Below are 22,440 nucleotides of genomic sequence, written 5' to 3' on the forward strand. Positions count from 1 at the left end.
AATTAGATGCATAAAACAGAAAAAAAAAAAAAAAAAACAAGACCTCTTAACATGCTTTTGTCATTTTAGTTTCTGCTTATTTTTCATCCTAAATGCAGTGAAAATCTGTTTGACCCAACCTCTATTTACAAAGAACTTTTACCATAAAGGAAAATTTCAGAGTGAAATGAAGTGAACCTCCTACCTGCCTTTTCCCATAGGGTGAGTATGGAGAGGGGAAAAGAGCACCCTGACACAGTGACACAGATATGTGAACATGCCAGTGGGCACAAGGAATTCTACAAGTAGGCTCAGAGCAGCTACCTCACTGAGGCTACTGTTGAGCTCTTTGCATCTCTTGTTCTGGACCAGCTGAACCAAAAAGCACTGCCCCTGAGGGGGCTGGAAGAGAATGTCAGAAAAGTTCCTAAAATTGTATCAGGCGTCTATTCCCTTCTGCCTGTGTAAACATCATAAGATTCAATACTGGAATTTAAGGCTTCTGTCACAGTACACACTGGCATTTAAAACAAATCTTTAGGATTTTCAGAAATTCTTCTCGTGGAACAGAGTACACTTTTGCTGAGGTTACCAGGTTCAAATATATAAAGTGTGCAGATCTGCTCCTCTTTACGCAGACAGTATTCTTTTTCTCACATGATGAAGACTCAGTCAAAATGCTGTAAGGTATGAGGAATCAACTGTGCTGTAATGGAACTTCAGTTATCTTGCAGCAGAGAGGGCATGTAACTTTCCACTAACAAAGTGCAGATTTGGAAACCTGAAGACAAGGATCCCAAAGTGACACTGTTCTCCTTAAGCTGCTACTGTCACAGTTAAAAGTTTTTACATGTTTATTATGCTGCCAGTCCCATTATGGCTTTTATTGTCTTAGATGTTATACTGTTTCCTTTTCTAACATTTCTTCTGATACTTTGCTTCCTGAAGTATTGTCATCATTAGAGTAATTTCCTGAGTCTCGACTTCTCTGTTTAGAAGATTTGTAATCTTTGAGAACAATTTGATTTACTTCTTCTGTGATGATAGTCTCAATTATAGAACAATTTTCTATTGGTTCTTCTGCAGTTAACAAATAAGGACTGCTAAAAAGCTGTCCTCCAAAACCCTGCAAAAAAAGAAGCAGAAAAAAAAGAGATGAACATTCATGCGTAATACCTAAATAATGATTCTGCTTAACACCGCAGCTGTACAAATCTGGTTTATCATGTTCAGCAGCATCATGAGGTTTTCTACGGAACTAGATGATCTTAAGGTCCTTTCCAACCCTAACTATTCTATGATCCTATAATACCATTTGTTTCCTTAAGTTCACAAACTCAAAGTTAGGGCGAAGTTTAGTTGCATTCGTAAAATCGAACACTAAAGAATGACTACCATTAATCTTCCACTATGCCTGTAGCTGTCAATCATCTATATAATTGTGGTACTTTATTGACTATAGACTTATGAGGCCACAGAAGACCTAAAGAAAAACCCTAATTTAGACAATTTTCAAAGATCATATGGTAGCATGGGAATGAGGTGTATGCTTGTAAAGTCTACAAATCATCAGTTATAAAGCAAAGTTTGAAACAAAGAAGAGGAAGTAAGCTGCTGCAAGCCTTATAAAGCTCTCAACAGTGCACTCCTGCCTATCCTATGTGCTTTAAATCTATTCTTTGAAGTGGTCATTTATATCGAACCCATCACAAAAGTTTCCAAATATGCACTGCAGTTATTATGTTTACCAGTAACGCATTAATTATGTTACCATTCTACTAAACAAACCAGCTAAAATGCTGCCTTACAAATAACTTAAATTCAGATTTGCCCTTGTAAACTACAAGACTGGTTTTAAATTACCACTTTATTCAGAAAGCTTCGTATGCTGCCTATCCTAGGAGCTTCAGTGAGATGATGGCATGATGACCTATGTAGGAAGGTAATACAGTGCTCAACATCAGTGTTTGGAGACTCACAGAGAAAAACACAGTGAAAAGCATTTCAAAATACACCAATACTTACATGTTGCCCTGTTCATTTCAGAACAGGATCCCTACCAAGTACTACCTGTGCCAAGCTCAGCTGGGAATTGGACAACACCTGCCTTTTTAGAGACCAGGCAGGCTGGTAGGTCAGGACACTGTAGAAATATTTGCTGCCTGCTACACTAAAATTTCCTCTAAAGACTGGGCTTGCATTTTCACCTCCTCTGAGCATTAAAGGCTGGCAAAAAAGCTACAGCATGCTCTTCCAGGTAACACAACTGGAAAGCATTTCTGGTCTCAGCAGGGCAAAAGCATAGTATCACACTGGGTAGACATGCACACACTCCGGCATGAGTGTATCTCTTTTGCACAGATAGAAATAAAACCATAGAACTTAAAATATTTGCTAATCACAGAATTCTAGAAATCAACAGTACCCATTTTTTCCATATCTGCACTCTCTTAAAACTTCTATAATTAATCTTGGCATACCCTAAGACCACAGGATAACAGCTAAACACTTCTGAATAATATTTCGCATGCATTTTTCTAAAAATACATCTGCTTAACGAATAAGAAAAATACATCTCATCTTACCTCTATATTCAAAGGAGGTTGGCATGATGGAAAGAACACATATCTGATTTTACTGTAGGCTTGATACAGGGCAAAACCAAAAGGCACAGCCACAAGGAAGACAGCAATCAGGGCAATTACAAACGTTGCTAAAATGACCAGAGGCAAAATTTTATCTAAAAAAAAGTTAGTAAAACACGTTCAGCCTAGGTATTCTTGAACTACAAACATTACAGAACACATTATTTCCAAATCAGCTACAGTACACTTCGCATTTCCACAGTATTATAACCAGCCATGATGATCATTACACAAATGATGCCATTCCAATATCTGAAAGTTATTAAAAAAACAGCACAAAATACTCATTCTTTGTAAGAACACAGGCATTTCCAAACAGGATCATCCAGTTATTCCCAGTTATATTTCACTACTCGACAGCAGGACAAAAAGGCTGCACATAGCTACCATGAAGCACTTGCTGCATGTGTATCTATTGTGCTATTGCGTGCATGCAGGGTTTAACTCCAAGGCACAAGGACTTGGGGGTATTGGTAAATGAAAAATTGGACCTGACCTGGCAATGTGTGCTTGCAGCCCTGAAAGCCACCTGTGTCCTGGGCTGAATGAAAACAAGTGATGGGGAGGCGATTCTCACCATCTATTCCACTCTGTGAGACCCCACCTGGAATACTGCATCCATCTCTGGGGACCCCAGCATAGGACAGACACAGACCTGTTAAAGCAGGTCCAAAGGAGGGCCACAGAATTGGTCAGAGGGTTGTAACACCTCTCCTAGCAAGAAAGGCCAAGAGAGTTGGGGTTATTCAGCCTTGAGAAGAGAAAGCTGCAGGAAAGCCTTATTGTGGCCTTTCAACATTTAAAAGGGGCTTATAAGAAAGATGGAGAGAGACGTTTTATGAGGGGCTGTAGTGATGGGACAAAGGGCAATGGTTTTAAACTGAAGGAGAGTAGGTTTAGATTGGACATAAGCAAGAAATTCTTTATGAAGAGGGTGGTGAGGTACTGGAACAGGCTGCCCAGAGAAGTTGTGGCTGCCCCATCCCTGGAATGTTCAAGGCCGGGCTGGATGGGGCGCCTCAAGCAGCCTAGTCTAGTAGAAGGTGCCCCTGCCCCTGGCAGGGGTTGGAACTAGATGAGCTTTAAGGTCCGTTCCAACCCAAACCAGTCTGTGAGTCTATAGTCCTGCATTCCTGTTTTAACCCAGGAAATATGGAAAACCTTGTAATAAGCTAGGCTCAATTCCAGGACTTAAAGGTGAGACGTTATGGTAGAAGGAGTTTACATGACAGAATCCAGCTTTTGATAGCAAAATATTGTAGTCAAAGAAATCTTTTATCTGTACATTCATGAGCTATTCAGTGCTTAAGTTGCAAGAGTTTTGCAAGCTTCCTCCTCCTTTCCACCCTTCTGCTTTACAACATATTCTCTGGCACTATCTCTTTAACAAACAAACAAACTGAAGAGAGTTTGAACATACTTAAACCAATACATACCAGGAAACACTTTACAAATAAACAAGCTGAGAAAATCAGGTCTTTTTATCTCTATTTCCAGTTAGTACAAATGATCAAAGAATTAAAGATTTCCTCACTGGGATACAAGAATGTACAAGAAGTACAGGGCTGTCTCTCAATACTGAGTCTTGGGATGTACCGCTTGACCTTAAATAGCCTCATTATTGTAATATGATATAGATAGATATCTATATAGAAGGACAGAGGGAAAACTAGTGGCCGACTAGTAAAATACATAAATTATCTTATGAAGGTAAAAAAGTAACTTCTATTTCTTCTTAGGCTTGATAAAGACAAAGCAGTGAGGACTACAATATAAATGAATCCTAAAAGCTTAAGATATGAGAAAGTAGCATTACTATTATTACATTTTCTCAGCTTTAAGGCAGTTTGGGTATTTAGTAATGTTTCCAGCATTACAGCTGCTAATACAAGATAACTGGCCAAATTAAATTCAACAGATAACTGCCTCTTACATTCTGAGTATAATCCATCTACAAATGTATTCTTGTTTTGCAAAAGGCAAGTTTTCAGTTATAACAAGCCTGATGATTTGTCTCTTCACACTTTAGCACAGGAGTTTTTTTGAATACAATTAATTCACAGCAGAATTAAGACCAAAAAAAAGTACTCCTTAAAACAGCATTTAGTGATTGCTTGCATCCTCCTAAAATATCTTGAAAGCACTGGAAATTAAAGCCTGTCTATTAATAAGGCATTGTACATTGTAATTCATAATCATTACAGTTATTAACCTGAGATAATTTCTAAACTGAGTTGTGTTCTAGAATAACCAAAATGTAATTGTGATCAGGTCAGAACAGCAGCAGTTTAGCTGTAGGAGAGAACACAGAGCAGCAAAGTAACAAGACTGACATTTTTCATCTCTGCCCAACTAGGTGCCAACTCTGTGAGGCCATCAATTCATGCTGCAAATGTTTTTTAACTAGTGAGACTTGCAAAAGCCTATAAAGGGTTAACAATTTTCCTTCCAGAGGTGTAACAATTCCCACACTCTTCCTACCTCCAGGTGTTTTGATGCATTCCTCTTTGCTGAAATGACTGCTTTTGTTATAAGCTTCTGAAAATGCCTGTACTTTTACACAGTACAAAGTCGAGGGTCTTAGATCAGAGATTGACCCTATTGTCTGTTTTATCTCTTTCACTTTGATTTCCTCCTGAAAAGGAAAAAAAAATGAAAGAATAACACGCAAGAGTCACCCAAATAGATTAGAATTTTGGCCTCTGCTGAAGAAGTAATTCTGTATGGTCAGACACTGCTCTGTGCTTGGCTTAAATAAAAGAAACCACACAACTCTCTCCTAAGCAAACACATTCAGGAAACACTTATTGGCAAAAACCAACTGCTTTCACCATACTGAAATTTTACAGTTCAAAGTGGTGTGCAAAGCAAAACCTTTTCCTGTTGCAGTTTGTTTTCTTCTTCCATGCATTTACACATACACATTTACCGATTACTGTAAAATATTTTACTGTAAGTAGCATTTAAAGAATATGGAAAGATCCATTAAAACATGAGTTAAAAGCATGCAAGCCTTCATTGTTTTATGATACATATGTATCATATAGCTAAACTACAAATACACAAAGAAGAATTTGAGAGCCTGGAAGCTACATTTAATTCAGACAGCGCACAGAGTCATATGGTAACAAAGACAGTGCACAAGAACCCTACAACTTCCATACTAAAGTGAGCTATTGAGCAGTTTGTACAAAACTCAGTGCAATTCTGCAAATCATTACACTTTAGCCACATCAATGGAAGAAGATTAAAATCTCAATTACTTTGTGATAAAAGTCATCTTGACCAGATTTTTAAAAGAATCTTTCAGCAAAGCAAAATAAATCAATTGCATGACTGATAAACCATATACGTGCCTCTTTTGAAAATAAGCTTCTTAAGGAGAGCTCAAACTCCGTATTTAAGTCATAACAAATTTTATCTACTGTTTTAAGTACTGAACTAGTTCATACCTCATTATTTGATGAATTCATCCAATATAGAACCCGGTAAGACAAGTCATAATGGTCCCTCATGACTTCACTCTCAAATCCTCCTGGAGGAGAAATCTGGATATGGAGCAAAGCATTACTGATGTCCAGCTTTACACCAGGAGGGCCAATTTCATCTTAAGATGTTTTAAAAAAAAGAAAAAAAAATAAGACTGAAATAATAATAATAAAAATAATAAATGCATAACATACTGTAAATTAAATGTGTCCATTTTTAAGAACGTGTATTTCAAAGTCTAACTTGACTAATAGCTTTATTCAGAATCTCAAGTCCTGAGAAATATTTCAGTTATTTTCTCTTTCCACATTCATATATTGCTTCTGCAAGTTACAGTGACATGAAATACACAGGCCATAGGATCAATTCTGTGCCTGCCAAAGTGAAACAGCTCATCAGGATATGGACCCTCTTTTTCATATATACCCTCTTTCACAGTTATAGTTGAAAAGTGAGAAGCATGAGAGTTTTCTCTTGATGCATTACTTACCTAGGGTCTGTTATGTTACTGAAGAATAATCTAATTACTAAGACTTTGGAGATAAACATTTCTTGACATTTATGACTGACTTGAAGTCAAATCTTTTAGTAAGGTCACATTTCTCACAAAAATCAGAAAGTACAACAACGATAAAAATTACTGTAATTTCATTCTGGAAAGTGTATCTTTGACTTAGAAGTCACTATCTTTTAAGACTGCTTTTCCATGAAGCTCTTCAGGGTTGTATGTGAATGTAACACTGCATCAGCACAAAATTCAGGGTGCACTGTGCAGTGGTAGAGAGAAGGAGGAGATGAGAGATGATGCACAAGAAAATAAAGGCAGTAGATTCTGAAACTATTTGACTTTGGCATCACTTTTCTGAGATAAAGATGTGCTCCCTGTGAATGGAAAAAGTCAGACTAGGGATATTTCTAGTACAAACACACACAGTGATTAATGTCGTACACAGTGAGATTATAAAATGCCACATAAAGGCAGTTTTATGGTTCAGTTTTGTAAAGGAAATGATATTCTAAATACAGTGAAATACTGGCTGTGCTGAATGGAGAAGACAATGGAAAAAAACTCCTGTTTAACTCGATGAGGTCAGGATTCACAACAGTTTCTGTAGAGGAACTGTGTATTCAGTTTCACTAATCTAGCAAGTTTCTTTTTGCAAAGAACAGCATTAAGTACAAGTTTGTGGAGAAATGTAAATTTAAGAAAACACGTTGCTTACTTGCTATCAGAGGATCTACTTTTACTTCATTAGACAAACATGATCTATTATATTCATTTATGGCCTGCACACGGAGGTAATAAGATCCATAAGTAGTAGTGATGATAGACGAAAAGTTGCATTGTTTATCAGTGATGTTTTCACACCCGTGTACATTGAGCCACTTCACTGAGTAATCATCATGAAGTTTCTTCAGATACCCACTGCAAGAGATATTTTAATAGTTTTTGACATGAGGCCTTTGAACTCAGGGTAAAAGGGGGGGGGGGGGGGGAGGAAGAGCATGCTGACTTGTGTTAGTTACTTAGGGGGGTTTTAATTTTGGAAGAATGGGCCTCTTAGAAATTTCTCATATTTGGAATATCATTTTTTCATTTATAACTGAAACAATGAAGTTAACTGGATCAGGAAACATGAATTAGTGCTTTACCAAGCCTCAATAGAAGGATTATGTATCAGTTTTATAAATTTTTAAAATCCAAGTAAGTTTTCATATAGTTCCATTACATTGAATATTTTTCTGTCATGACAAAGGAATTCTGAAAGAATGACAGAGGTTTCTCTCTGCTTCATTTAGGTGCTGACCACAATATTTGTGCGACAACTGGATAGTAAGATACAGTTTTATGTATGTGATGGGTTTTTTTCCATGCTGGGATCTGACCAGAAGTAATCAAACATGTTGACAATTGAAACCTTGAATACCTGCATTTTTACCCACTTCTACTCATCTAATTTCTAATGAAGCAATGGAAACATCTTTTACAACTTAATATGTATTTAGTAGCCCATTCCATCTGGTATTTACACTCTTAAAGAAGCCTAGTACCCTGAAATTCTAGAATATGATGTTACATGCAATCCTTTCAAAAGCCACACTGTCCAGATGAGGTACCCCAATGTAACAATGAAGAGCTACTTTTTGTAAGTATTTCACTTTAACTTCTAGTAACTATTTGCAAAATACAATGGATGGCATTTAGTACGACAAAGCCTCTTTAAACAGAGATATGGAAAATCTTTAACTCACATGAGATACTGTACGTTGTAGCTCACATGTTGTTTATACTGATTAGTCCAATGTAGATGAAATTCCATATTCAAAGCAAGAATCCTCAGATTTGTTGCACAGAGTAGGTCATTCACTGCTCAAAATAAAAAGGAAACATACAATTACTGGAAAGTTTTATATTATGTACAACAATTTCTCACTGAATGGGTATTTCTCATGTAAATGGTCCAATACTTAAAAAAAGTCTGTTTTCATTCATTATAAAGATGGCAAACCAAAGTCAGTGATATAATATACAGCATATTAAGCCCTTAGTAAAAACAAAAATTACTTAATTCAGAAAAATTAAGAAACTTGAGATTAGTAGAAACAACCTGGTTCAGCAATAACTTGATGAGAAAAACATGTAAAATACACATGTATAAACATGAAGTAATGTTGATGTACCATCCATTCAATCTAATGTTTGACTTTTGACATTCTGACAGTAATTTTTTTCCTGAAACAAACATTTAGAAATACTTAAACTCCCAGCTGAAGCACACACAAAAGAATTTAGACCTGCAAAACAAGCAACTGGTAGCAAACTGCCACTAAGCCATTCTTCAAAATCGGTAATAATAAATTCACCAAGGCCTACATAAAAAACAATATTACTTTAAGGTTAGCACAATTTCATATGCATTCACTTACTGCCAAGTATACAAAAAGCTTTTGTTTTGCCTACATACACATCCCTTTCCTCCTGATTCAGTCACAAATCCAAATATTCAATTTTCCAAAATACAGCAAGTAGCTTTTGCAATACAAATTAATGGATAGAATCTGCCTCAGAGCAAAATCTTTTTTGTACTACTAAGGCTAATATTGATAGGTGACATATTTTATATTGATTTAAAATAGAAAATTTACATCACTGTCAAGACTGCTGTTATACCAAAATGAATAAGAATGTAGTACTTCTGCCTATTTCTATTGCTTTAGAACAATTTACTTTGCAACAGTTTAAGTAATCATTTTAAGATAAGATGATTTTACTCTGTACCTTTACGGGTTGTTTTTATACAATGAATGGGACTGAATAAACCTTCCTGCAGTTCCAAAGGAAGAGTTGCTTGAACTTTCAAACAATAGGTAGTGTCTGGTGCAAGATCATCAATTGTGTCAGTAGGAAAAATACTTTGACTTCTGAACTGTAAGAAACAATTGCAAACAGCGTTTGAAGAGAACTGTTCTTCCTTATGAGCAGTACTTTTTTTATCCCTTCTCCAGGTTTCAGCCCATTTATATATTATGCCTTGAAAGTGCTAAAATAGGGAATTGAGGACAATATGCAAGCTGAATAAATGCTAAAGGGAAGTCCCAACTTAGCCACGTGACTGAAAGGAAGGAATACATCATGCTCCTTTAAACACATGAAAGTGTGGAGGGATTGTGGCACCGCTCTACATAATGCATTACTCACCACACAGATTCAGGCATACAGTCAGAAGAGAAATAGTACACTTCCATCTTTCAATTAATTGAGCAAAAACTTCCCCTTCCCTCTCTCGCTACCTCTCTGCTTTCAGTTTACCTGACTTTCCAGTGACTAACCTTTGTACACAGCTTGTACTTAAATTAAAGCTTCCTCCCCACACACTTTGATGTGTAATTATAACTAGGTCTTCAAAAGGAACATAGATACTCTTTAGTTCCTGCCCTAATCTAGCTGGCACCCATTCCCCTAAAAGAATAAGGGAAAAGAAAGACTGCTTCTACTTTGGTCTTTACAGAATAACTGGAGTTGCTGTATGAGATGCACATTATGGCTTGGAAACTAGTTCACAAATTCAAGACTGCAAAAGAATCCCTAAAAAACCCCAACCTACAGTGTAGAAACAGAGACCTTAGTTAATGACACAGAACAGTATACTGACAGCTTTAGTCAAGCTGTATGGTCTCGGTAAGATCAAGTTAGCCTCTTACTTCTCCCCTATATCTTTGCCTTACTGTAAATGCTTCTTCCCACTGCCTTGAACTCTTTCCCTCCCTGTTCCTGCTGGCTGAGGGTGGCTCCTGATCCAACACATCTGAGATAGTTTCAGCTTCTTCCTCATGCATTGGAAATCGGGTTCATAGAAATAGAGACTCTTCTTACAAAATATCTAAGGCAATCCTCCAGTAAAAACAAAACCAAAAAAGCAAATACCCTCTCCCAATTTTTAGGCTGCATAACAGTTATACACAGTTACCTAATTAAACCACTCTATTTTAGAGCATGAAACAATTAAAGTGCATCCCTGACAGTTATGTTAAGTTTAAAAAGTAATAATAAAATAAGTGATCATACCTCTGAATTTGATGAATTTTCCCAGAGAACTACTTTATATTTAAAATCTAGAGGGGTTATCCACATTTTTCGGACCTGATTTTCTTCTGGAGGAGAAACCTTAATTTTTATAACTCCATTCATGGACTGCAACACTATTCCTGGGGGTCCGATCTGAGCTGCAAATATTAAAAGAAAAAAGTCAAGCATAATTACTTGAAAAAAATAAAAAAAAGTAATTTACATTCATAAACCCATACTAATTGCCTATAGTATCTTATTTTTAACTATTCTAAGACAACAACAAGATCACAGTAACTGCCTATAGGATCTTAGTTTTCATGAATCTCAGTCAGTACCTAATAGAAATCTATTCTAACAACCATGCACTGCTACCTGGTTCTAAAAGCAATGGAGTCAAAATGCAGTGTTACTTATTAAATGGTTTTTAGAAAATCAGCATAAGTTTTTCTCAAACATGCAAGGCAAGAAACCTAGCTCAAAGAAATCAATCCAATGTTGAGGGAAGGCTTCAGCAGCATACTATACTGTGACTACTGAAAAGTCACAAGGTTAGAAGAAAACTTCCAGAAAAGCCCAATGTCAAAAAGGATTTTTCTGAATTCTAGAAAAATACAGACTGACAGAAAATTGTCAGGAAAAAACATCACTTACAATGTTTTCCCCTTTCTGGAAGGAGAGAATCATAACACTCCATGACCTGCAAACACCTTAAATTATGTTAAGATTGAGAAAACCACCAGCTCCTGTTGTAATGAGCAATGGAACCCATACAAATTTTTTCCACATTAATGTCCTGAAGAACATTTAATGTTACAGTATATATGGAGCTCATACCTATAAAATATGGAATCATTTCAAAAGTGCTAGACCATGGAGACACTTCTTCCCTTCTTTCAGCCCTTATACGCACATGATACGTATCATAGTATTCAGTTATTGCTGAGGAAAAGTCACATTCTGTGCAAGTAACATTTTGACACCCAGGCAACCCCTTCCACTCTGTTCCATTTGTCTCAGTATTTTCAAACCTGTAAGAAAGAAAACACACCCCAAAATGAAACTAAGATGCAATTTAAGTCTTGAGATTCTTTTTCCTATTCTTCTTAATGCTAGTAAATGTCACACCGTTTAAAGCTGTTTTATCACCAACACCAATGCAATCAATCTTATCTACTTAGTTACTCTGGAATTCATATTGCAATTTTAATTAATTGAATCTACTAATGTATTAAGTTAACCTTATTGCCAAAAGTTAACTGTCACTCTGAAAAGTCTGACACCAGCTTGCTTTATTTACCACATAAACACATGGTACCAGAAAACCACATCAAAGAATGGTCAAAATCCAATTATATCCTTAGTACACAATCCTAGGCTGCCAAGGATTTTATAATTTGTCAGAAGAAATTTAAAAGTCTTGATGGCAAGATGTGCTTAAAAGAGCATAAAAGCAGCAAAAATAAATCCAAATTCTGACATCAGCAAAGAATGTAGATTCGGAGGAAAAAAAAGAAAGGAGAAAAAGGGAGTTCAGCACTAAGTGTTGGAATAAGTAGCTTTATAGAAGCTATTTTTCTTGTGGGTTAACAAACATACACACCTTATTTAAGAAAGAGACATTTCATACAGAGATTAAATACAGCCTGACCAGAAAAGAGGCACAGACTTGAAATAGTAATTGTTTATCCTCAATGCCTATTTTATCTTTTAGACAAAATAAAACTGTTTTCAAAGCAGCTCTTTCATCTACACATTGAAGATGAGGAAGTGTTTGGTGTTGGCTTTTTCTTTTTAAATAAACCTAAAATTATACACTAGGCAATCCTAAAATAAAGAACGTTGTGTGTTTGTTAGTTTCTTGTCAGAAAAATATAAATATTAAAAAAGTACCAAATGTGTAAAACCAAGGAAACATTTAAGAATATGGTTTCACATCTGGTGATTAAAATTTGCAGACAAGAAATCTAGATTCATAAACAGTGACAAATTACCCAAAAACTACACTGAAAATTCTCTCAAAATCTGTGTGTGTGGCCACAATGTACCTTAATTTAAAAGCAAAACAAACACACACAATGTCATGCCCCCCACCCCCAAGAAAACCAAAAAACTAAACCAAATCCAAATCACCAGAGAATAAATAAATCTAAATACTGCATTTCTTAGTGCACAGGTTAATCTTCTCAAAGAACCACTTGATTGTTAAGCATTACTACTAGGGGTGTCCTGCATTTATAACACATCACAATTGGTGAACAGTCTAATTTTCAATATGAATTAGAGAAATGAAGGACAATGCTTGGATTCCACTTCAAGACTTGGTCTTCCCAGCCTCTACTTTCTGGATTTCAAACCATCTCCAGGAGTTTTATGTGACAGTATTGAGAAGTATAGTAATTAATTAATATGCTGTTCTACACAAATATGTGTCAGACATTGCTGGCTTAGAATAAAATTACTATTTACCACCTGTATTCTGCTGAAAATGTCACATTGGTATCATTCCCAGTGTAGTTCCAACTTAGAGTGAAATTTGTATTTACAACATAGACCTGAACATCCTCCGGACTCCTCAGATTAGTTTGGCCTACAAGAAAGTAACATAAAGGTATATAAAGATTGTGATAAATACTTTGTACGTGACTCCCAAGAATAACTTCTGTTAAAAAAGTAGTTTTACAGTGAGATAACAAAAAACGTAAGAGTTAAGAAAACACCACACTACTCAAATGACACTTCAATATATAGCTCGGGAGGTATATACTCAAGATATGTATTATCAGAGGTGCATCAGGTAGCTCCTCTCCTTGTTTGACTACACAGCTCCTTCCTCTGTGCTTAAAATCTTTCTCTCCACACTCCTTTAAAAAAGGTCTGTACAGTTGTAACATTCAAGGCCTGCGTTCTCTTGATTACAAGCAGTCTGAAATGCCTTTAAGCTCATATTTTATTAGTTAGATCCAACATCTGGATCTCAGCTGCACACTGCTCGGGATTGACCTAACACTGTCATTTCACAGTTGCAAAACAGACTGAACGCAGCAGACTTGTTTTATGTCACGTGTTACTCCCATAAATTAAATGTATTGAGCATAAACCCCTCATGCAATACTTCATCGCATGGCAGATCTTGTATCTTGTTCAGAGTAATCCTGGGTTTTCTTTTACACAAAGAGCAGTGCTTATGGACTTACGGAGGGCAGGTGCTAAATCTCAAGACACACATAAGAACGTCCATAACATCAAGGGAAGAACCAGCCCATGACAAGAGAAAGCTTAACTGGCAGCTTGCCAACAGGAGGGAAGCATGTATGCTAGAATCATCTGCTGGAGAGCTTGCTCTCTCCTCTATTTTCCACCATTCAAAAATACTTTAAAACCCCCAACTGCCTCATAATTGCCTTATATTCCACTTCCTAAAGAAGACTCTTTTACCATTAACTTTGAGATATGCAGAATCCTAGGTGTCCCGTTCGAGATACAATTCAAGTATCAAAGGCCAAATGAGGCTAACAATGCTGTGGCAGAAGTTTTTACAGAAACTGTTCTTACAGAACAGTTTTCAGTTCTTACAGAAACTGAAGCTTATCCAGCTATTTCTAAGGTACTTTATTTTGAATTACTTCAGAGCAGTATATGGCACTGCTTCAAAGCGGTGAGGCAAGAAAGTTCTAATCAGGGCTGAAAGTCTGGACTGGAAGTTTTCTTTACGAGAAACTAAACCAGGCTGTGGTTTACAGAGCAAAGGTAAACAGTGTGAAGGCACAGGGAATACGTGTGAACTGAAGAAACCTCAGGCAGAAGCCACTAAAATTATACCCAAACCACCAACCAACAATATCCAGATTTACAAAGCTTAAGCTTCACCTAAATCCTTCTGCCTGCTACCCTATACCAGGCACTGCTGACAACCCAGGCTATGTACAATCTAGCCAGCAAATACCTCTGTCTTCTAAGAATGCACTTTAATCTTCTAACACATCAGGGGAAAAAATAATAAATTCAACAAAATAATTTTTTAAAAAATCAAATCACCATGGACATCTCTGGCTTGACTCTCTATTTTTAACCAGTTATGTGTCACACTATTAATCACCTCCCAATGGCTACAACTTCTAAAAACATACGTTAGTGACCATGTTTCTGAAACTGCTTTTTGATTATATTAGGAAGAAATCAGAATAAATACATCCTATTTCTCCTGGGCAACCAAAGTCTGTTTGCACATCTAATGGGTTATCTTGAATTTGATTTTCACACTGGCCCTTCCTTGCAAAAACTGTTTCATATTTTACATGATGACCAAGTTCTCTTTATGAAAAGGAAAGGTATATGGAAAAGTGATCTATAAACTGAAGTCTCCAAGACCTTTTTGAAGTCTTGGAGTTGAAGTGGTATGCACAGACTTTTGTAAATGACTCCTGAAAGCACAAAACGTGAAAGAAAAGTAATTCAATAAAACCCTGTGGATCCCACTACAGGAGTTTCTTCCACAATGCATTAATTTGTTACTCCTCTAAGCTGAAAGCCCAGAGAGAGCCAAACTACATTTGATCATCAGAAAATAAGTAAGCAAGCAACTATTTTTTTCAGATATTTATCTAACAGATGGCTACAGTTCAGCCAAAAAGCTTATGATAACATAGGCAGCTAGTTCAGATTTTTCCAAAAAACCAGCAGTTTTGAATATTTATAGCTCTTCACAGAGGAAATGCTCACTTCATGGGAAAACATTATTTTCACTTTGAGAATGTTTGCATTAAGAATCAAAAAGTCTGGAAGAAAAAAGTTCCACTGGCTTTTAATAATAATAATTATAATAATAATCATAATTTAAAGCACACCCCCCACACACAATTCTGCTATTACCATAGAAAGTATAAGCCTGTCAGAGCCACCAGATTTGTCTGAAAAATATCACCACCTACAGGAACTGAGAGATTGAACGTTATAATCTTGCTTAGCAAGACTAATTGCTTCATGAGCCAGTGGAAGATTATTTAAGTGTCGTGATACAGCATTACCACCTTCAATTTCAGTTGTAAAGAAACATCAACAGATTGACATCATTGACATCTAAAGGGCAGGGTAGTGCTTCTCCCTGTAACTATGTGTATTCATATATTTGCAGAGACTTAAAAAATATAATTTATACACTCAATCTGTTTATTTATCTTACTTAACAGTATGATGAAAAACCTGTTTCAAACCATCTTTTTGGAATGTGATTCAACCTCTGACATTTGAATAGCCTCCTAAAGCAGACCAAAAGTAAGATCTGGTTTCCGGAATTCTCTAGTAGCACACATACCAGGTTTAAAAACGTGCCACAGCAGTACTAAACTTCTAGAAGTCTTTACAACAAGAGATTCCCAATGTACATTCTTTACCTTGAACAACATAAAACCTCAGAGTAAACCATAAAAACATAGCGTTAGATAACACGTAGCATTAGCTGAGAACAACAATGCACCTACAGAGCTCCAACATAGAAAAAAAAAATGCTACTGTATCTTAAGACTATTATTTTTGTCTGTCTTGTTAGGAAATAAAATATTCACTGCACTCCCAAAGGAGCTCTTCCACGTTTTCAAATCCTTACCTTATACACAGCATAAAGCTTTACAATAAATATTTTTCATTTGAGGTCAAATAGGAAAAAGGAAGCCTGGAAGCAGAAACAAAACGGTTTCAAGACTCATGCTCTAACAAGGTATACTTTCTTGCCAAGCTACACAAAGCATGCTTATGTAAGACATCCAACTAATGTTTAAGTAAGGCCAGCTTTTGTTAAAGCTGGTAAATACCACGGGAAATAATCATATCCTCTCCCTGGATACAAACAGTATTGTAAAAAAACAGGTCTGGATTCTAACATTTGGAAGAAGATACAGTATTCCAGCCCTGCAGTAGGAGTACACACGGAGAACTAAAGGGATTTATTCCAGAACAGCTTTGGTCACAGGCCCAAAAGACGACTGTTGCAAGCCTTGGGTCTGATTGCCTTCTTCTCGGAGAACTTCCTCATGCAATTCTGAACAAAGCTGGGCTCCAACTTGACATTTACCCTTTTTTAATCCTCCTTACAAACTGCTGAAACAAGGTATTAAGAGCTGTTTTCAATGGCACACAACTACCTTTACTTTAATAAACAGAAACATATTATTCAGAGATATCACCTGTAAAATTAACTTAAAATCCACTACAGGGTTAAAAGTAACGGGTACCAATTACAATTCAGGAAATTCTGAAAATGTTCAGTGTTATGGTCAACAACAATGTACAAGTGTGAGAGCACTTACAGTCAGTGCACAGCAATGGTCAAAAAGGAAGAAAGTTAAAAACTCATACGAAATTATGGGAGTAAAATATAAAGCTTAACGTCATTATATAAATTCATTTTAGACTTATTTCCCAACACTGCATGCAGCTCTAGAGTGCCCACTCTTGTTATAGAACAGAACAAGAGTGAGAAGGGTGACAAGGACAACCCAAGATATGGAACAACTTCGGTCCTAGGAGGAGTAAGAACATGATTCTTCAGCCTGAAAATGAGATGGAAGGGCAGCCGTGATAGATCTACAGACGCCTAGTGAGTGGCATGAAGAACGCAAGCAGCCAAAGATTGTTTGCTGTTGTCTTAGCACTAAGCTGGAAGCATCAAATCAAGCACCACTCTGCTCTAAGCAAACAACTGAACTGTTGCCTTACTGGATACTTAGTCAACCTGTGGAATTCCTTCCCTCAGGACCCTCTGAACGCTCAACCCTTACCAGGCTTATGAACTCAAGAGTGAAATACAAAGTCTCAACACTACAGACTGCCATAACACTATGTTGTGAAGTGTCACTATATACTTGATTTTTCATTCATACCTAACCACTGCTGTAGATGATCACTGGACTGGACACCCACCCCCCCCCCCCCCCCCCCAGCACTCTTTGTAGACCTATCTCAAGCTTGATGAGATACTTTCCTCCTTGCCCTGGTAAGGAAACCAGATGATTGCTTCAGAAGGGGCTCCCAGTCCTGACTGACAATCAAACTATCTTTACCACAAAATCAAATATCTTATTCAAATACCTATTTATTGAGGTTTCCAGGTCACAATTATGCTCTTTCATCTGTTCATCTCCTGTTGCAGGTAGAAAGAGGGATCTAATCAGAGAGACAGCTGTAATTTTTATACTCCGAGGAATGTCTTTGGTTGAAATTTGTTAAAAGTTAAATGATAATCAATTCCATTTGATTTACATTAGCTATTATGAAGAAGCTCTTCACTATGAGGGTGGTGAGGCACTGGCACACACTGCCCCGAGGAGCTGTGGATATCCCATCCCCGGCCAGGTCGAACAGCGCTTTGAGCAACCTGGTCTAGTGGAAGGTGTCCCTGCCCATGGCAGCAGGGTTGGAATTAGATGAGCTTTAAGATCCCTTCCAACCCAAACCATTCTGTGATTCTATAAATTTTAACACTTAATAATCACCCATTCATATATTTGAAGCACAGAAACTAAGCTGTAAGAAACCTTGTAAGGTCACCTGTACTTCACACTGAAGCAAGCAGGTGGCCAATTCTACATACACAACAGATGTTTGCATAAAGATGCCCTATGGTTTTCACCACCAAATAATCTATTTTTCACAGGTGTCTGACCTGAAATATTTTGCTATCCTTACCACTGGAGATTAGAGAAATCTTTCTGTAAATCAAAAGCAAATAACTCCCAAAACAGATTTCCTAATAGATTCTACTGGAGGTCTGAATCTTTGCAGAACAGATCCAAGTTTCCTTACAGCAAGGACACTTGCTTAGCTGCTGTTCATAGTCCACGAGTTTACATACTGCAAAGCCCAGAGTCAAGCCTACATCTCCCCTAAGCACATTTAGCCCATGTAACTTTTTCAACAGATATTAAAGCGTATTATTCGTTAAGTCAGTCATACTTGAAAACTATGTTAACCATGACTAACAATAAAAACTGAATGGCAGCAACAGTTCTTTTAGTTTTCAAGGCAAATTTTCTAGTTTTCTGAATAACTTTTATTGTTCTCTTTTGCATTCTCTCCAAATGGTTGAACTTGCTTTAAAAAGCATGCTTCAGAAAATTACAATACTCCAGCTGAGATTAATAAACAGAAACATAGTTTATAAAACACATGACACAACATCTTCATTCTAATTAGCACTGCTGTGCCCCAATATTTTGAGGGTTTATACAGTATTGCACTTAAACTCCTACACATAAATTACAAGGCATTGTAACATTGCATCTTGCCTCTCCCTTGAACTGATATTTAGACCATCTTTTGTCATACTCTCTAAAAGGCCCCAACATGTCCTTTTCCACTACTAGCATACTTTTTCCTAGAGTATTTCTCCAGTTTGTTGGGATACTTCTCAATCCTACGTCTGCTTTTCAAAGCCATTGTGAGCTCCTTCCTCCCATTTAGTTATACCTGGATTTAATAAGCTTACACTGTTCTATCATGCGTATTACTAGCAGAACCCAATTGATACATCCTTCCCTCTTGACAGTGAGCTGTTAAAAAAATTTGATGAGCTGGGAAAAAAATCATACATAAACTATCTTTTCCAATATGCTTAAGATATTAATACACAACATAGATTCAAAAGCAATACTAAACCAAAATACATGCAACTGGAGCTCCTCTATCTGAACAGCCTTTTACTTTAGTATAGCAGAAACTCATTTAGTATGATATTTGCTCTCAGTACTACAGACATGCATAGACAATACACCCAACCATCCTTTTACATAATACTCCTTAGTTTCAGTGTTTTGTGTGTTCTTCTCTAATTAGTTTTCTTATATCCCAGTGAACAACCATCCAGGAATGAAGGAGTAAACTCAGTAAAGCTTAATTACCGGAAAAAAATTTGTTATTTAGATAGAAACCAGATATGCAAAGCAATACCAAAAAATCATGACATCTTCCTGGCTTATTTTATCAATTTTTAAAAGCCAGAAATTTAAACTGAATTAATGTTTCTTCACTTAAAGCATAACGACACTTTGGTGTTCAGGACAACACTAAGAGATAAGACTTTATGAAAAGAAGAGGTTAAAGAAAAGCTTTTAGCATGATTGCCTATCTTCCTTCCCCTGGCAAATTTTAATGAACTCAAATAAATACAGAACTGTTCTAATAAAGATCACAATTTATAGCGTTTTAAGTAATATTTTTAATAAAAGATGGTTAAAAATAATAACATTATAGAATAGCAAAAAAACATTCAGCATCACAAGAACCAGACAGAAGCATCACTTTCAAAACACTTTCAAACATTCAGCATCACTTAGCCAGACAAAAGTATACTCCTTCAGGAGAAGGCAAAGGGGAAATCCCATCGACTACATAATGGCTCAATGATTATCACACAAAGTTTCCATTGGTTCTGCCTCATACTTAAAGTCAACCTTTCCGCATAGGAAGAAAAGGAAGCCTGTTACATGTGACATTAAAAGAGAAGGGAAAAAAAAAAAAAATCAGAATGCCACAGCCAAACACACACCAGAACAACTAGACTGCTGTTGGTTCTGTGAGCAGACAGGGGCTCTAAAGAACCAGGCAGAACTCTTACTGCAAGAACTTTTCTACAGGCGCAGCAAAGAACTGCTGGTTTTCACAAGGTAGAAGTCAAGAGGTCACTGTAGCAGAGCAGTTACTTCCAATTTTAAACTTAGTATGTGGCATGCTAGTCATTTGATATAACATGTGCGGGTTGATCAAAGTAGCTGCATGTATCACATGCTTCCAGTCTGGGGATGAAATCTGGGGCTGATGCACAAACAATTCACCTACAAACCAAATGGCTGAAAGAAAACAAAGAGAGAAAAGAGGTTCCATTGCTGCTTCTCTGTATGCTATCATGAATGCAAAGTGCAGACCACTGAAAACAGCCTCTCTCTAGTCTTCTTTTGGGTGCACTGAATTAGAATAATACACTCTTCTACAGAAATCAAGAGTTTAGGTGGCATCAGAAGCAGCATGCACACATTAGCCCACAGCTATGATATTTCCATTACTCAAACTAGCTTAGCACATATACTCTCTCTTGCATGTCACAATATCCTCTAAGTATGCAGGAAGATAATTTACTTAAGCCCAGCTCATCCAGGCTACACAACACTTCCCCCTTGAGAAAGGTTTTGTTCAATAGTTCTTTCTTCCTGCCTAAGGAAGAAGAGGCACATATTACCATCTTGCGAGGAAAAAATCCTTGCCCTGAAATTTTACTACTCTGATTTCCTCATTTATACTTCAGGCTCTGCCAGGTTAGACTGAGATGCCTTTCAACCACGGAATCATCAGGGTTGGAAGGGACCTGTGGAAATCATCCAGTTCAACCCTCCTGCCAACGCAGGGGCACCTACAGCAGGTTACATAAGAATGCATCCAGGCGTGTTTTGAGTGTCTCCAGAGAGAGACTCCACAGCCCCCCTGGGCAGCCTGCTCCTGTGCTCTGCCACCCTCAATGGAAAGAAGCTCTTCCTCATGCTGAGATAAAACTTCTTGCGTTTTAGTCTATGGCCACTGCTCCTCACCCTGTCGCTGGGCACCACTGGAAAGAGTCTGGCACCATCCTCCTAGCACCCACCTTTTTGATATTTACATGCATTAATGTGATCCCCTCTCAGTCTTCTCAAGACCAAACAGGCACAGCTCCCACAATCTCTCCTCATAAGAGATGCTCTAGATCCCCGACCATCCCTGCGGACCCCCACTGGACCCAAAGCAAAAGCAAATCAATAAAACTCAAAACCTGTTTGTCCCCCACTCAAGCTACAGCCGCTACGGCTCACAGATAGCAAGTTAAGCCTGAAGAGACGGAGCCAGATGAAGGCAGACGAGACGCAGACAGCTACTGAACTCTGGAATTGAACCCCAGGCCCTCGACACAAACCTAGCCCCACTTACCGAGGCAGACAGGCACACTACCCAGACCCCAAAGCCTGCAGGCCTTTGCACCCCCCCGCAACGGGCTCCGGGACCACGTTCCCTCTCCCAGCGCAGCAGAACCGCCCGCAGCGGCACGTCTTCGCGAATGGGTGCCGGTGACACCCCACCCTCTGAGAACGGGTAGGACAACAACCCCAGATGCCATCCGGGTGCCATGCCCGCTCACCGGGACCCACCTGCCCAGCACAGAGGCAGCGCGACCACGAACCAGGACAGAAACGCCGCCATGACCCACACCCATCTACTCCTCAGCGCTAAGGGTGCCCGCACCCGTTACCGGAAGCCTGGGGCGGCTGCGCATGCGCGGGAAGGGGTGGAGGCCGGGCAGGCGCGGCAGCAGCAGGTTCCGTGGGGTGAGGAGCGGCCGATGTTGGGGCATTGGTGGGCCTTCAGGCTTTTACTGTCCGGTGGCGGCAATGGGACACGCTTGAGGAGAGGAAGGGAGGCTGGGTGCTCCGCGGGCGCGGAGAGCTGCGGCAGTTGCGCATGTTCCCAGGTTCTGCCGCCTACCCGTGAATCACAGAATCAGCTTGGTTGGAAAAGAACTTCAAGATGAAGTCCAACCGTTACCGCAGCACTGCCAAGTCCATCACTAAACCATGGCAGTGAGGGCCTCATCTGCACGGTTTGTGAACGTTTACAGGGACGGTGATTCCACCGCTTCCCTGCACAGACTGTTCCAATGCCCGAGCACCCTCTCTGTGAAGAATTTTTTCCTAATATCCAGTCTAAACCTACCCTGGTGCAGCTTGGGGCCATTACCTTTTTTTT

The 22,440-nt window shown here is 38.1% G+C and overlaps 1 protein-coding gene across 1 annotated transcript; it reads right to left on the reverse strand.

Moving 5' to 3' along the window:
• Nucleotides 1-221: 221 nt before the first annotated feature.
• IFNAR1 (interferon alpha and beta receptor subunit 1) lies at nt 222-21,897 on the reverse strand. Its single transcript, XM_057410127.1, has 11 exons — nt 21,846-21,897; nt 13,150-13,270; nt 11,518-11,711; nt 10,681-10,838; nt 9,394-9,541; nt 8,367-8,481; nt 7,337-7,539; nt 6,077-6,231; nt 5,106-5,259; nt 2,565-2,719; nt 222-1,105 (listed from the first exon to the last, which is right to left on the reverse strand). The coding sequence occupies exons 1-11, from the start codon at nt 21,895-21,897 to the stop codon at nt 878-880; spliced, it is 1,683 nt and encodes a 560-aa protein (XP_057266110.1). The 3' UTR covers nt 222-877.
• Nucleotides 21,898-22,440: the final 543 nt, after the last annotated feature.

This window comes from Pezoporus wallicus, unplaced genomic scaffold, assembly GCF_028554395.1.
Source record: "Pezoporus wallicus isolate ANWC-B61680 ecotype Strahan unplaced genomic scaffold, APGP_CSIRO_Pwel_v1 contig_7011, whole genome shotgun sequence".
Classification (NCBI taxonomy): domain Eukaryota; kingdom Metazoa; phylum Chordata; class Aves; order Psittaciformes; family Psittacidae; genus Pezoporus; species Pezoporus wallicus.

Coding starts and splice junctions, on each gene's coding strand:
- IFNAR1 (XM_057410127.1), bottom strand. CDS start 21,897: ATGGCGGCGTTTCTGTCCTGGTTCGTGGTCGCGCTGCCTCTGTGCTGG. Junction 7,540..8,366: donor TACAACGTACAGTATCTCAT/GTGAGTTAAAGA, acceptor TATCTCTTGCAG/TGGGTATCTGAAGAAACTTC. Junction 2,720..5,105: donor ATGCATCAAAACACCTGGAG/GTAGGAAGAGTG, acceptor ACTTTTTTTTAG/ATAAAATTTTGCCTCTGGTC.